At 33.6% G+C, this 13,562-nt stretch overlaps 1 protein-coding gene and 1 long non-coding RNA gene across 2 annotated transcripts; one reads left to right on the forward strand and one right to left on the reverse strand.

Moving 5' to 3' along the window:
- Positions 1-2,184: 2,184 nt before the first annotated feature.
- Positions 2,185-10,466, forward strand: LOC113714340 (synaptonemal complex protein 1-like). The gene is made up of 19 exons (XM_027238142.2): positions 2,185-2,701; positions 2,802-2,851; positions 3,156-3,363; positions 3,450-3,575; positions 3,719-3,817; positions 5,224-5,900; positions 5,981-6,229; positions 6,323-6,451; positions 6,556-6,624; positions 6,700-6,810; positions 7,093-7,200; positions 7,308-7,418; positions 7,484-7,570; positions 8,308-8,397; positions 8,483-8,590; positions 8,967-9,053; positions 9,153-9,215; positions 9,633-9,736; positions 9,939-10,466. The coding sequence occupies exons 4-18, from the start codon at positions 3,524-3,526 to the stop codon at positions 9,732-9,734; spliced, it is 2,142 nt and encodes a 713-aa protein (XP_027093943.2). The 5' UTR covers positions 2,185-2,701; positions 2,802-2,851; positions 3,156-3,363; positions 3,450-3,523; the 3' UTR covers positions 9,735-9,736; positions 9,939-10,466.
- A 710-nt stretch (positions 10,467-11,176) lies between these two features.
- On the reverse strand, positions 11,177-12,034 carry LOC113713716 (uncharacterized). Its single transcript, XR_011822593.1, has 2 exons — positions 11,713-12,034; positions 11,177-11,615 (listed from the first exon to the last, which is right to left on the reverse strand). It is a non-coding gene; the product is annotated as an uncharacterized lncRNA (long non-coding RNA).
- Between the last annotated feature and the right edge of the window lie 1,528 nt (positions 12,035-13,562).

Raw genomic sequence — 13,562 nt, forward strand, 5'->3', positions numbered from 1 at the left:
TGTAAAATTTGATAAAAATGTTAGGACTTATAATTGTCTATATATCTAAAAATGAAATTACATGCTTACATAAAATATAAATTTTGTTGATTTTCCAATAATATCTCGTGTAGATAAAACTTATCAAATAAGTAAGATATCCAAAAGTTGTATCTTAATATTTATATGGCTTTTGCAACCTCTAATGAAAGTTCTATACTTATAATTTCTTAACATTTTTTGTCCTTCATTTTTTGTCTTTTGGTCATTGTTGTTACCGAAACTTATCCTTTATGCATGAAGAAGAAAGATAAAAATTGGAAAAAATGAAAAATAATATAAAGGATAGCAACATTTGTGTATCACAAGGAGTTAAATGAAAAAGAATAAAATTTTTAGTGAAATAGTTGTATAAATATGAGGAAGGTTTATTGTGATTAACCTTTTTGTTTTTAAGTGTAAATGAGAGGTCTCGAACTCGGATCTCTCACTTACACTCCCTCCCCTGATATCATTCAACCCATCTCTCCTCCTATTGTGATTAACCTTGATTTTTCATATGTAAAATCTAAGCAACTTATATTTTTGTCATTCTAATCATGTAAACCAAAAAAATTGTTGATGTACACTTTAAAACAATGCTTACATTGCACCTATTCAAAATGGCAATTGCTTTTGTTAAGATTTTAATGTCATATTAATTATACATGCATGCACCTAATTCAAAATGACAGTGGTTTTTGTTAAAGGTTTTAAGTCCATATAAATTATTTCAATACACGTGTAAGCAATTTCATTTTGTACTATTACAAAAAAAAAGAAACATGACAAAATTTTTTAAACACACCCTAATTAAAATTGAGACACGTGACAGATTTTCAAATGCCACCTCTTTACTTTTGCATGATATCATGATATTGCAATATATGAGACACGTGAGAGAATATTTAAATGCCACCTAATTAAAAATTGAGACGCGTGGCAAATTTTTTAAAGGCCACCTCTTTAATTTTACATGCAATATATGATGTTACAATATGTTTAAGAGTTTTCATTTTACGCTATTAGAAACTATATGTGACAAAAATTTTAAATGTCACCCAATTAAAAATTGTAACATGTGATACATTTTTTTAAAGGCCATCTCTTTATTTTTGTATGCAATCTATGGATAAGTATTAATGATTCAAAAGATGTATCTTACTTGGATTTTTGTTTTATTTGTCAACCTCAAACAAAACTTTTTCATTTCTGTACTCCTTCCTTATTGTTTTTAACTTTTACCCTTTTCCCATTTCCATTCTTCCCTTTTGTTTGAGGTAAAAAATACACACGTACCACTGTACTAGTGCATCCCTTGACTTGATTGGATACTCTGCTAATATAAATTAGAATAGAAGTAGGAATAGGGGTTGATCATTGACAAAAAAAAAATACTAGTTAATTTTATAAATTAATTTTTTATACATTAACAGTACACTATTATCATTAGATGTCTAATAACTAATATAAAGTTAAATTTACAATCTAAATTTTACATACGTATAATTTTTCAATCGTGATAGTATATACTGTATTAGTGTATATAAGATTAACTCTAATTTTATTATACTTAATTTGGTAGTTGTGTAGATAGCTTTTCTATAAGAACACTTAGGTTTACAATTTGCTTCATAAAAGTTTTCATTTAACTAATGTGCCTTATAGTTAATTGCAAACTACAACTAGGGTAAAAATTTAAGGAGTTACTGTACTAACCCATTATTTTCTAGGTTTTAACATATTTGGGTGAATTTTAGGAACTTCATAAATTATTCTTGATTTTTTGGATACTTTGATATTTTGTTAGAATTAGTAGCACATAACTTTGGCAGTTGCCTTGCTTCAATTTTATCTTCAATCGACATCCACAGAAAGTTGTATGAGTGATTTATGACTTTACACATATAATCATAAGATAATGTTTTCACATTTTTACTTTAGTCAATTCATGTGAAAATGTGTTCAAATTTGTGTTTTGCCATAGATATGCTGCATTTTTTTATGTGCATAGAGACTAAACTCATCAATTTAAACTTACTAAATAATACAAAACCTCAAATATAGGGGACCAAAATACATTATTCCGAAAGTAAGGGACTGAAGGCTTACAAAACTCAGATATGAGGGACTATGTTGGCAGCTTATAACCCATTGCATGTTTTGATGACCAATTCCCGCGAGTCGGGTGGTAATCTATGGAGTCATGTACAGCTGATTATAGCTCGAATAACCGCCTGCTTACTCTCTCTATAAATACTCTGTTTCTTCGCGCCTCAATTCATTTCGAACTCACCGACTCTTCACTCTCACACCTTTCAGTTCACACACTCCGTCTCTGAAATTCTAGGGTTCCTTCGACATTCTCTCAATTTTTGTCTTCACTGCTTAAGCTCAAGAGAAGAATCTGGCCAAAAACCGAATTTTAAGGTTTCATTCTGCATTTCGGAATTTTAACCGATCGAAACTTTGGAATTTGAAGTTTAGCTATTTTCCTTCTGATTTTTGCTCGAACTGGAGAAAATGAGTAAGCTTTTAGGTTTATCAAGCTTGAAAAGCTTCGATCATTTCAAGTCGCTGGCAGGATCTGCTTCGGGAGGTGCGAAGACACTGTCGATCTCCTCGCGTGCGTCTTCGGATTCTGTTTCTTTAGGCAGTTTCGCAAATTTAAAGCTTACTGCAGGTATTTTCCCTAAAATTCTACTTCTTTGTTGAGAATTTTGGAAATTCTCAAGTAATTTTGCTAATTTTCTTTCTTATTTTTCATATTTGTTTTTGTATAGAGAAACTGGTAAAGGAACAAGCCTCTGCGAAAACTGATCTCGACCTGGCGGTACTACCATGGACTCTCATTCTGTCCAATATGATTGTGAATTGCATGTGTAAAGAGACATACGTGTGCCTGTATATGTCTATATCTTTGCATATTTGAATGAATACTTGTATATTTTGTCTGCCATTCTAGTTCATAGATATATGAGAATAGAAAGAAGCATATATGCTTGTGGACACACAAATTGTTCATCCGAAGTATGTATATAGAATGATAAAACACAAATTCCATGAAAGGTAGTCATTGTCTTGAAATATGTTGCTATATTTTGAGGACTAAAAATATTGTGAATGTGATAATGCAGAATGCAAAACTGAAGAAATTGACAGAGCATATTCATATTCTGGAAGAGAAATTACAGAATGCATTTAATGAAAATGCTAAGCTAAAAGTAAAGCAAAAATAAGATGAGAAACTCTGGAAAGGGCTAGAGTCAAAATTCTCTTCAACAAAGACTTTGTGTGATCAGCTCACTGAGACTTTACAACATTTAGCTGCTCAAGTGCAGGATGGTATGTATACTTTTTATATTGATGAGTCTTATCTACTTTTTTTGGGAATTGTCTTTGTTGTATTTATATTAGACATCCTTTGACAGCTGAGGAAGACAAGGTATATTTTGAAGACAAACTATCTGCATCATCAGTAGCTCTTGATAATTTGCATGAGCAAATGAAGTCTCTTTCCTTGAGGTTGGAATCTTCAGAGGAAGCTGTTAGAACTCGTGAGTTGCATTACTTTCTACATTATGAGTCTTCAGCCCTTTAAGGCTCATCCTTCATGACAAAAGAAAAACGCAAAATGCCACCATGAGTTATGTGCTGATGCATTACATGTTTGTGACCTTCTTGTGACCTTTACTTCAAGGTGAAAAGGAGTTGAGGGACCTCCACACCGAGAAAGAGTCAGTGGAGAACTCTTTGAATTCTGAACTCAAAGGAGTGGCCTTTCTTATTGAGGAAAAAGGTAAACATTTTTAGTCAGGTATTGGGCTTTTGATACTGCTAACCTGTATGGCTCTATGATCTTGCAATATCTACTGTTTCATTAGCAGATTCTGGAATGACAATTGGTCTCAGATAACCTAAAAGAAATACTTTGTTCTGAATGCTATACAGATGTAAAAATTCAGCAGTCATTTGATGCTGTGAGGAAATTCTTCAGATTCAAGCAACTAGGAACTCAGAATGTGTTTAGGTGTAGAAAGTTATGATTAGGTTTCCATGCATTTCTTTTTCATGTCTCAAGAGAAATAAGATGAGCTTGTAGTAATTGGGGAGATGGATATGTATTTGGAACATTTTAAAGAAGGATACGCCTACTTCTGTCTGGGAAATCATTAATGTCAAGATAGTCATTTTCTTATTGTTGCTTTAAATTTACTACTTAACTGAACTCATTATATGTCAGGGTAATTATTAATGCCAGGCTACAGATTGTTCCTTTAAGGAGTTTTTATTAGAACTCAAAAAGGGAATTACCTCTTGTGAGGTTCTTCCTTATTTCTTCTACTTAACAAAATCATGTTAATAAAGAGTAGCTCCATCAACCAACTAGGAAATTTCCATTTTTAAGTTTCCTTCCTTTTTGGTTTTTCTGGATGATAAGAAAGCCAATTCTAGAAATTTCAAGCTGATTGGAATGTAATAAAGGGACTGGACTGCATGTGAATCATCACTTATCACTTTGTAGAAAGTTATTATTGCTTTCTTTTCTGTAATTTTGCCTTTTGTTTGCACTACTGTTGCATATTTAACTTAGAAGAGGAAATGTAGCATAATTTTGTTCTATTTACAAGATACTGCTTCCCTATAAAGGTCAGCTCTTTGAGGCATTTCAGTTTTCGTCAGCCTGCCGGGGCTGTACATAAGGGATAAAATTGTTTGATCTGATTTCTCTTGCAATAAAAGCAATCTCATTTCAGTATGAAGATTCACCATACTCTGACATATGTTTTGTTTCACGACCTGTGAACTTTGATCTATTCATAAATCAGAAGCAGGAGATTTATGTGGTAATGCAAACGAGAGTTGGATGAAGCATATATGAAGTTTGTGTTGTTTATAACTCTTATTTCAGTAAGAATGGAAGTGTTGATGCTGTAGTTAACATAGGTATTAACTTGGCCATCTTTTAAATGGTCTTTCTTTCATGGAAAGTTTCAATTTTTCGCATCTTTAATTAAAATTTAATCACCTTAGCTTGTACTTGTGTGCTTGCATTACATTGGCTGGGAAACTATGCTGAGTGCTCACTGCAATGCCATATCCAACATACTGATTTAAAGAGTTTCCTTCTGTTTTGGCCCATCAATTTGGATATAGAGAATACTTCCAGCTTCATATGATCTACTTTTTCTTTCCTTCAAGCAGATGCTGTGATAAAAAACTTGGAAGAAACTGTTGCAACTAATGGGTTGGCTATGGAGAGTTTGAATTCCAAGCTGGAAAAATTGGATCTTGATTTGAAAGTAAAAGAAGATGACCTACACAGTTTGAACAACTCGAAGGAGGAACTAGAGAAAGAAAAGGATAATCTTGTGTCTATCAACAAAAAGCTTGCTGGCAAATTAGAATATGCACTTCAGGAGATAAAGACCCTTGAAAACTTTGTTAATTTACTTACATTGAAGCTCGCTGAACTGGAAAGTCAAAGTGTGTCCTTCTCAGAAAAGGTTGTTCAGCTCACTTCTTTATTTGAATCTTGCTTTAAGCTCCTTCAAGATGAAAAACACCTTGCTGCTAATCACGCTCAAAAGAAGTTTGGCAAACTCCAAGATCAGTCAATGTCTGTTACAGAGGAGAAAAATGCTCTACAGTTGGTTAATCAGGAATTGAGCAATAAAGTCATTGAACTTCAGAAAGAGCAAGAATATGCAATGGTACAGCATGCAGAAGAATGTCGTTTAGCAGAAGAGACAGTTCGTAGGTTAGAATCTGAATTAGAGACGCTCAAATCAAAGAAGAACGAAATGGAAGTGCTGATTGCCAAATTGCAGGATGATATTGGAACCTTATCAGAAAATTCCAGAACATCTGATGAAAAATTGGTGAATACCTGTGAGCAAATACTTTGTGCCATGTGGCTGCTTCTTATACTGACCTTAATCCAATGTTTACTTCATTGCAGCAAGATTTCATGTTGAAAATTTCTGAGCTGGAAATTGAAAACAAACGTTACATTGATGAGCTACAATCAGATATAACCAAAAAACAAGATGAGATTGATCTTTTGAGAAAGGAGATGGAGAATCGTGATCAACATATAGATTCACTGGAGAAGCAAGTGATTCAGCTTAATGATACACAGAAGGAGATCGATAGACTTGTTTTGGAACTCAAAGACAGAGAGAAACACTTGGAAGATCAGAAAGCAAAGGTTCCACAACTAGATAGTCAAATTTATTCACTATATTGCTGTTTTTTTGAACAGTTTTGCCTATCAATATGGTTTTCTGGTGGCATGTCACAGACTGAGGAATCACTAAGTGATGCTGAAACTAAACTTTCTGAAGCTAAGAAGCAATATGATCAGATGTTAGAAAGTAAACAGTTAGAACTGTCAAGGCATTTGAAGGAAATATCGCAGAAAAATGATCAGGTCAAATCTTCCATTACAAAGTTTTTATGATTTTGCAAAATTGTTTTCTTTGTGTTTTCTGAACTTAATCTAATTCTCTTCAATCAATTTGGGGCTTGGATCAGGCCATTAATGATATCAGGAGGAAGTACGAGGTGGAGAAGTTGGAAAGTGCTAGTATTGAGAAAGAAAAGGTATGCTATTTTGTATTCTTTTCCAAAACAATCTTTTGTTGGACATCAACATTCTTGCCTCTTTGCCCATTTCAGGCTGACAAAGTTATTGGAGAGATGGACAGAAACTGTCAGCAGAAGCTTGAAGAATACAAAGAGGAATCAAGACAGTACTTGCTGCGGATACAGGAGGAACATGCTGCTTTGGTATGTGCAGACGTTGATCTTTAAAAATATTTACTACCATAGTCAATCTGGGGGATTTACCAATTTGAAGTGTGTTATCACAAGAAGCATTCCTTTTCCATTTTTAGTATTTTTCTTTATTTGTTTCTTTATTTCATTTTTGGTTTGTTGAGCTTATTTAAAGCTTCTGTTAGGTCTCTAAGGTAGAGTTTCACTGCAAAAATTGTTTATACAGTAACACGATGATAGTACACATTGTTTTGAGAATGAATCTGGGTTAACTTCAGTTGATGGATTTTGTAGATTAGTCGCATTCAACAAGAGCATGATAAAAAGGAATTACTTCTTATGTCCAACCATTCTGAAGAGATTAAGCAGGTCCAGCTTCAAGCTGAAAAGGAATTGAGAGAGGTATATGCCATCAAATTCATAGAGCAAGCATTGCAAATTTGTTCAGAAAAGCATTGGAAATTTGCATCTTTTGTCATTTTGTTTCAAATATGTGTGACATTTTGTAGAAAACAACATCAATGCGGAATGAACATGAAATCCAGTTAAGAGCTTTGAAGTGTGAGCATGAAGATGAGTGCAGAAGATTACAAGAGGAGTTGGATATTCAGAAGTCTAAAGTATGTCCTTATTGCTTGTATATTAGACATTCTGCAATATTTTCATGCAATAATCTGTGCTTCAGGAAGAGAGGCAGAGGGCTTTACTGCAATTACAGTGGAAAGTAATGGCTGACAATCCACAAGATGACCAAGAAGTGAACTCAAAAAAGGTAAATAAGTTTATGCATTAAGTTCAATTGGGCCACTCAAAAAAGTATATTCTCTCTTCCATAGTTCTTACCTCTCTCCTTCCTCCTCTAGTGATTAGAAGAGCAGAAATGAGTTTGTTTTCTGGTTTGGCACATCCTGGTGTTAGGTATTTTGCAAGATATGCATTTCTCCTGGATGGTTTCACTTCAAAAGGGTTTAGGATCTTCATACTTTGGGCCATTTGGAAACATTCTTACAAAATACTTAAAATGTGAAGGTTGTTCTAGTGATGTGTAATCGGTAGTAATAAAAACTCTTGTTTCTCTAGGTATGATATGGATCAACTAATTTTCAAAATGAATGCTGGACTATATCCCCCACGATCTTTCTACTTTATTACTCATAACATGATAACTCTATTAAAAACTGTGCTAGTTTCAGAGATGGTTCCATTTTTCTCATAGATCAAAGCTGAAAGTGTGCTTCCTAATTCTCCTCTCTTTCATTCCAGCAGAGAGAAATGAATCTGTTACTGTCGTACTTGCAAATGTTCACTATAATAATGCATATTTGTACTTCCGAATTTTCACATCATTTCATTTTAAATTATGGGGAATCATCTCATATTTCCCGCAACAGAGTGAAATTTTAAGCATTGAATCATTATTTCTTTCTTATGCTTTTCTTTTAGTTTTCCATCTGCGTGAATTATTGTGCATTTATCATAATAACTGTTTGGAAGAATTCAACTTTACAGAACTACTCTGTTTCATCCACCAAGATGAGAAATTCTGAAAATGACAAAAGAGGTCATCATACTGCTGGGAGACGAGAAGTTGAACAAACGGTGATATACAGAGTGCAAAATTGTAGTCCTTTGTCTATACTGCTTACAGCAAATTGCATTCTTAAACCTATTAATGTCTCTGCAGGATTCACCTTATCTGACAGCAACTCAAACACCTGTGTCCAACTTGCTAAGAAAAGCGGAGAAGGGGAATACAGGAAGTGTCATGAGTCTTCCCAAGCATAGTAGGAAGGTGTGCCTCTAGCTGTGTATCATGAAAATAAACGGTAGTATGCTAAGGTGTTCTCTCAAATATTTAATCAATTAGAAAGCTAGGAACCTTTAACTTTGAAGGTAAAAAGAGCAGGGAAGTGAGCACTAATAAAAAAAAAAAGGAAGCCTGCCAGTCTATATTTTTACAATGAAAGAGAAATCCATGACCCGTATCAGTTTTCCTATCCCTCGCTCTCCTTTTTTTTCTTTTTCGTCAATTTTATCTATATCTCAAGAAAGACATGGAAAATTCAGTTCATGCTTCTGAATATCATTGATCAGCTCTTTGTATTCGTAGAAAATTCAGTCCAACTCTTTGTACCCACTTGTCTAACCTCCTTTCCTTGCTTAAGCAGGTCACTCATCATGAATATGAAGTCGAAACAGCAAATGGAAGAACAATTACAAAAAAAAGGAAAACCAAAAGTACTGTAATGTTTGCGGTATGTAATTTTGATTTCTGATCAGTATGCATTGTTGCAGGGGAACGATTCTTTATGTGTATATTTCTTGGTTATGTGTAATTGTCTCTATTACTACAGGACCCAAGCAGACATAAAAAGCTAGAGACACCAAAAGCTGTTACACCTAGAGCTGTTACTAAGGTAATTAAACAATGAACTAGGATAAATTTTCCTTCTCAGTGTCATCATGCTGGTTGTTTTAGCTTTTGATCTTTTGTGGAGTGTCATTCATGTCTCACCCAACAAGAAGTAGTATTTTTGCCTATTTTTGATGAATGGGATGTACCAGACAAACAATAATTGTGCTCACGAAATTCTCTTACCTTGAAATGGTGTTACTCTTATTCATATCATTTAGGATTAAGTTGTGATTACTAATAGATTAATGCAATGAAACAGAGCAATTGGTTAACCTGAGCAAGGTAAAGTAGAAACAAGGAGAAATTTAACTGTATGGGATGAAGGTTGTCTCTGTGTACTACAAGATGCCTTGTGATTACGGTCACATATAATTTTATGTTATGTGCGCTGACATTTGTGATTGGAATTTCACGATAGGGAACAAAGGGACAAGTTCATACAAAGTCATCTAATATAGGTGATCTGTTTTCAGAAGGATCTCTGAATCCTTATGCAGATGATCCCTATGCATTTGATTAGAGGTATCCCCGTTTCATGTTAGTTCTATTTGAATTGCAGTACTTTAATTAATGTGCAGTTGACCTTTCCTGCATTGGGTTAATAGTTCATGTACTCAGGTGCAAGATTTACTCCATAAACTAGACAATTATTTTTAATTTTTTTGCTACTGGAAATGGAATAGGACAGAGCTTTTGATTGTTAAACATTTTCCTTTTTATTAAGTATGAAGTGTTTGGGTCGACTGTGAAGAAGCCAGTGCAAAAAAAAAAAAAAAAAAAGGATTTGTCTACAAAAAAGGTTGCTTCTACCCACTGATTATTTCTATAAGAGAGACAATATAATTTATTACATGCATTGTTTTCTATGTCCTGAGCTACATTAGACGAGGAAACTTTTTTAAACGTTTAGCTTGTTCAATATTGATCAGGTATAATGCTATGAGATCATTTTGGTAAATCTGCAGTCTGGGATGACTACTGAATGTTCAGTTGTTCTTGATGCTGCTAAGGAGCTGTTTCTCTTAGTTAAGTTGTTTGTAGTATCAAATCGCTGTTGCATCTGGATTTTGGCAGGAACTGTATCATGCAATAGAAGGCTTTGCAAATGGAGGATGAAACTTATTAATTCTAGACATTTAAGCACACAAAAATTGTACATTGCAACTGTAATAATGTTCCTTCATTGATAAACAAGAATTAAACGTTTGCATGTGTCTGAAATGCGAAATTGCCTGTTTTCGTGGCTCCAGAACTCTTATCTGGAAGTTTGATTGTATATAGTGGAGGCATGTATCTGGACGAGTAGGCTGCTCATTTTAGCCGCAACCTGCTGTTATACAGGGTCATTGTACAAATGGAAACTTGAGGTGAAAAGAAATCGTTGCAGGTGTCACAGCTTTATCTTTACCCAAATTCGTTAGTTTCTCCAACCATGTTGCAACAATAACACGGAGCTCTTGTTAAAGATGTATGGCCAATATTGCATTCCCCTATGCATCTAGATTTTTTGTGGAAGAGGTTATGTGACGAATTACAAATATTCTTTCGAATTAAAATACTTCTAAGTTCTACGCCTACCAAAATTTTCTAATGTAGAAAGCGTACAACTATGGAAATTGACGTCCAACTTCGCTACAATTTAACAATTTCTCCAGAAGATGAAATATCCAATCATGAAATCAGATGCCAAAGAAATAAAGGAGGAATTGGTGGTAAAACTCTTGTTTAAGGCAGACCATTAGGATCGGAAACAGACGAGAATAAAACAAAACTAGAGGAGCAGGCTTTGATGAATAACTTGCAACATTATTCATCTCCATAATAATCTAATCTTCTCCACTGTAGAGAAGCAAAAATGAGAAAAAAAAAGAAAAGAAAAGGAAAAGGAAAAGTTTCCAATTGAGAAACGCTGAAATTAGTCAGGTAAAATCATCAACTGAGTGCAAAACTTGGTCTCCAAGAAACATGAGAACAAAGCCGAGATGAACGCTGGTTGTATTCTGAATGAATTATCCCACCGAAATCAGATCAAAACAAACAAAATCCCGTTATTTGTGATAACTATCAATTGAGATAGATATTCTACTTCAACTACAAGTAAACTCAAAGCTTCTACTGAAATTCAATCAATACAGATTACTACCGCCTTCCTGTTTACAGAGTTCCAGAATCTAAAATCCATGACTGTTACAAACAATTAGACGCAGTCGATCGTTTATGGCGGAGAATTATTTGCGAACTGATGGAGAAAATTGAAGGCGATCAACAAACACAGAGTCCAGAGAGAGAACAAGAGCGCGATCTGGAGACAAAGCTCGTAAAAGCTGCAGGTTCTCATCTTCTTATTCTTCACTCTGGCCTTTACCAGCTCTTTCTTCAGCTCCTCCACTTTTTCGTCATCCTGAAAATTTAATTAAAACTCCTCATGCTTACATAATATTATTAAGTAGAGAACACTGTAATTACGTGAAACAAGCAGAGCACACACAGAAACGCACATTGGTGAGTGTGGTGGAACTGTGGGAGGAATGATGTCGTTTGAGAGAAGAGAGCAGCATGGCGGATTTGGCGCATCGAATTGCGACTTCTAATTTGATGTTTCGAGATTGATTCTCTCCTCCGATATCATTATTGATTTCCACCTCCTCCATAGATGTTCCAAGTTTCGTAGCCATCTCAGTCTCTCTGTTTCTGGTCTCTGGATTCTGCTAAATCTTTTTGATTGATTTTCAAATTCAGCGAGGCAAGATAAGTACTGGCTCCAGACTGTGTAAAACTTGTTACTATTATACGAGTGCTGGATCCTTCAGCGGTTTTGACCTTTGATCACTACTTTAAGTCTCTAGTCAAAGCTCAATTGAATATAAAATGCTCACTCAACTCTATTTTTATTTTTGACCATGGCTTTTGAGGTGTACCGTGGACTTAGGTTTGTAAAGTCAATAGTAGGTTTCTTGAAGTTGACAAAAAAAAAAAAAACTCTATTTTTATTTTTGCCCAAAAACCCTTTTTTTTTTTGATAAAAAATGCTTAGTACATATCAAGCGCTCAAGTTTAATTGAATCAAAGTTTAGTTATTGGCTGGCTGCGTCAAAATTGTGCAAATGAGTTGAGTTGAACACTTTTTCCCCTAAGAAAAGCCTAAGAAATTGCATAATGATAACTAGAGTTACATCAACCTCCATTGGCTACAATTGGGATTTCTGTGCCACTACTTGTTGCCAAATTCAGTGCTAATTCCATTTATCACATGAGAGTAGAAGAAATTTAAATAAATAATATATGATAAATTAAATAAACATGACATTTGATATAAATATGGAAGTGACACTGAATTGCCACCGAAAAAGTGACATTGAAGATCCAATGTGCAATGTTTGAATTGCAGTTTTTCAAGAGTTTTTGTGAGAAAATTACTATAGCACTTTTTAAGTATGCGATACATGTGAAGTAAAAAAAGTGATTGTAAAGTTTTGATAGTGAATATTTATTGAAATCTCTCTTATCTTTTAATTGTTTGTTTTTGTTTTTGGAAAACATACGGGATAAATTGTTGAAACAATCTCTTATATCTGCAACGGGTGGCAATAAAAACAAGGAGAATAGTTTATACAAAAAAAAAAAGGCAGAATGGTCTTTATGATAATTTATGATTTAGTAATACTACTTCACTTGGTATTCAAAGCCATTTACAAATTTTAGACTCAATAGTTAAAAACATAAAACACGCTAATATTCCTTGATAATTGTAGGCCATGTTTAGATGTGTCAATAGATCAGATCTTATTCAGATCCAATCCAAATCCAATGTATTTGAGTAGGGCTTTGATTTAATTTTTCAAATTTAGGCTCTACTTAGACCCAAACTCTGTAAAAGAATTACGAATCTGAATAGGGTTTGATTTTCTATGATCCATATCTAAATCCAAACTCATACTCGATCCTATTCATCCGCATGTATATATAATTAAATGATATATATTAATAAATTTATAAAATATTCTAATTTTCTATGGTTATTAGATCGAATACAGTAAAATTTCATGATTTTTTTTCTTTTTTCAACCTAATTCTAGTTGTTATTGTAATTAGTACAAACTTTTTTAGAAAAAGGGGAAAAAGGTAAAGGCAAATAAATGAAAGATTTGATGTAGATACAGTTGAAATTTTAAAAATAAATAAAAGCAGTCTGTAGTAGTTATTTTTTTGAGTTCATAATATCGCATTCAACTTCTTGAATATTAATTTTATTATTTGAAAAAAAATTGGATGGTGTTTATATTTTTATTGAAATCTATATATTTTTAATATATTTTTATTTTAGTGTGTTTACAAAAATACAAATGAT

Source organism: Coffea arabica, chromosome 10c, assembly GCF_036785885.1.
Source record: "Coffea arabica cultivar ET-39 chromosome 10c, Coffea Arabica ET-39 HiFi, whole genome shotgun sequence".
NCBI lineage: Eukaryota > Viridiplantae > Streptophyta > Magnoliopsida > Gentianales > Rubiaceae > Coffea > Coffea arabica.

Excerpts from the sequence above, each read along its gene's own strand:
- LOC113714340 (XM_027238142.2), top strand. The coding sequence starts at position 3,524 with ATGAAGTCTCTTTCCTTGAGGTTGGAATCTTCAGAGGAAGCTGTTAGA. Across the intron at positions 5,901-5,980 it reads GAACATCTGATGAAAAATTG|CAAGATTTCATGTTGAAAAT; the intron begins GTGAATACCTGT and ends ACTTCATTGCAG. Across the intron at positions 9,216-9,632 it reads CACCTAGAGCTGTTACTAAG|GGAACAAAGGGACAAGTTCA; the intron begins GTAATTAAACAA and ends ATTTCACGATAG.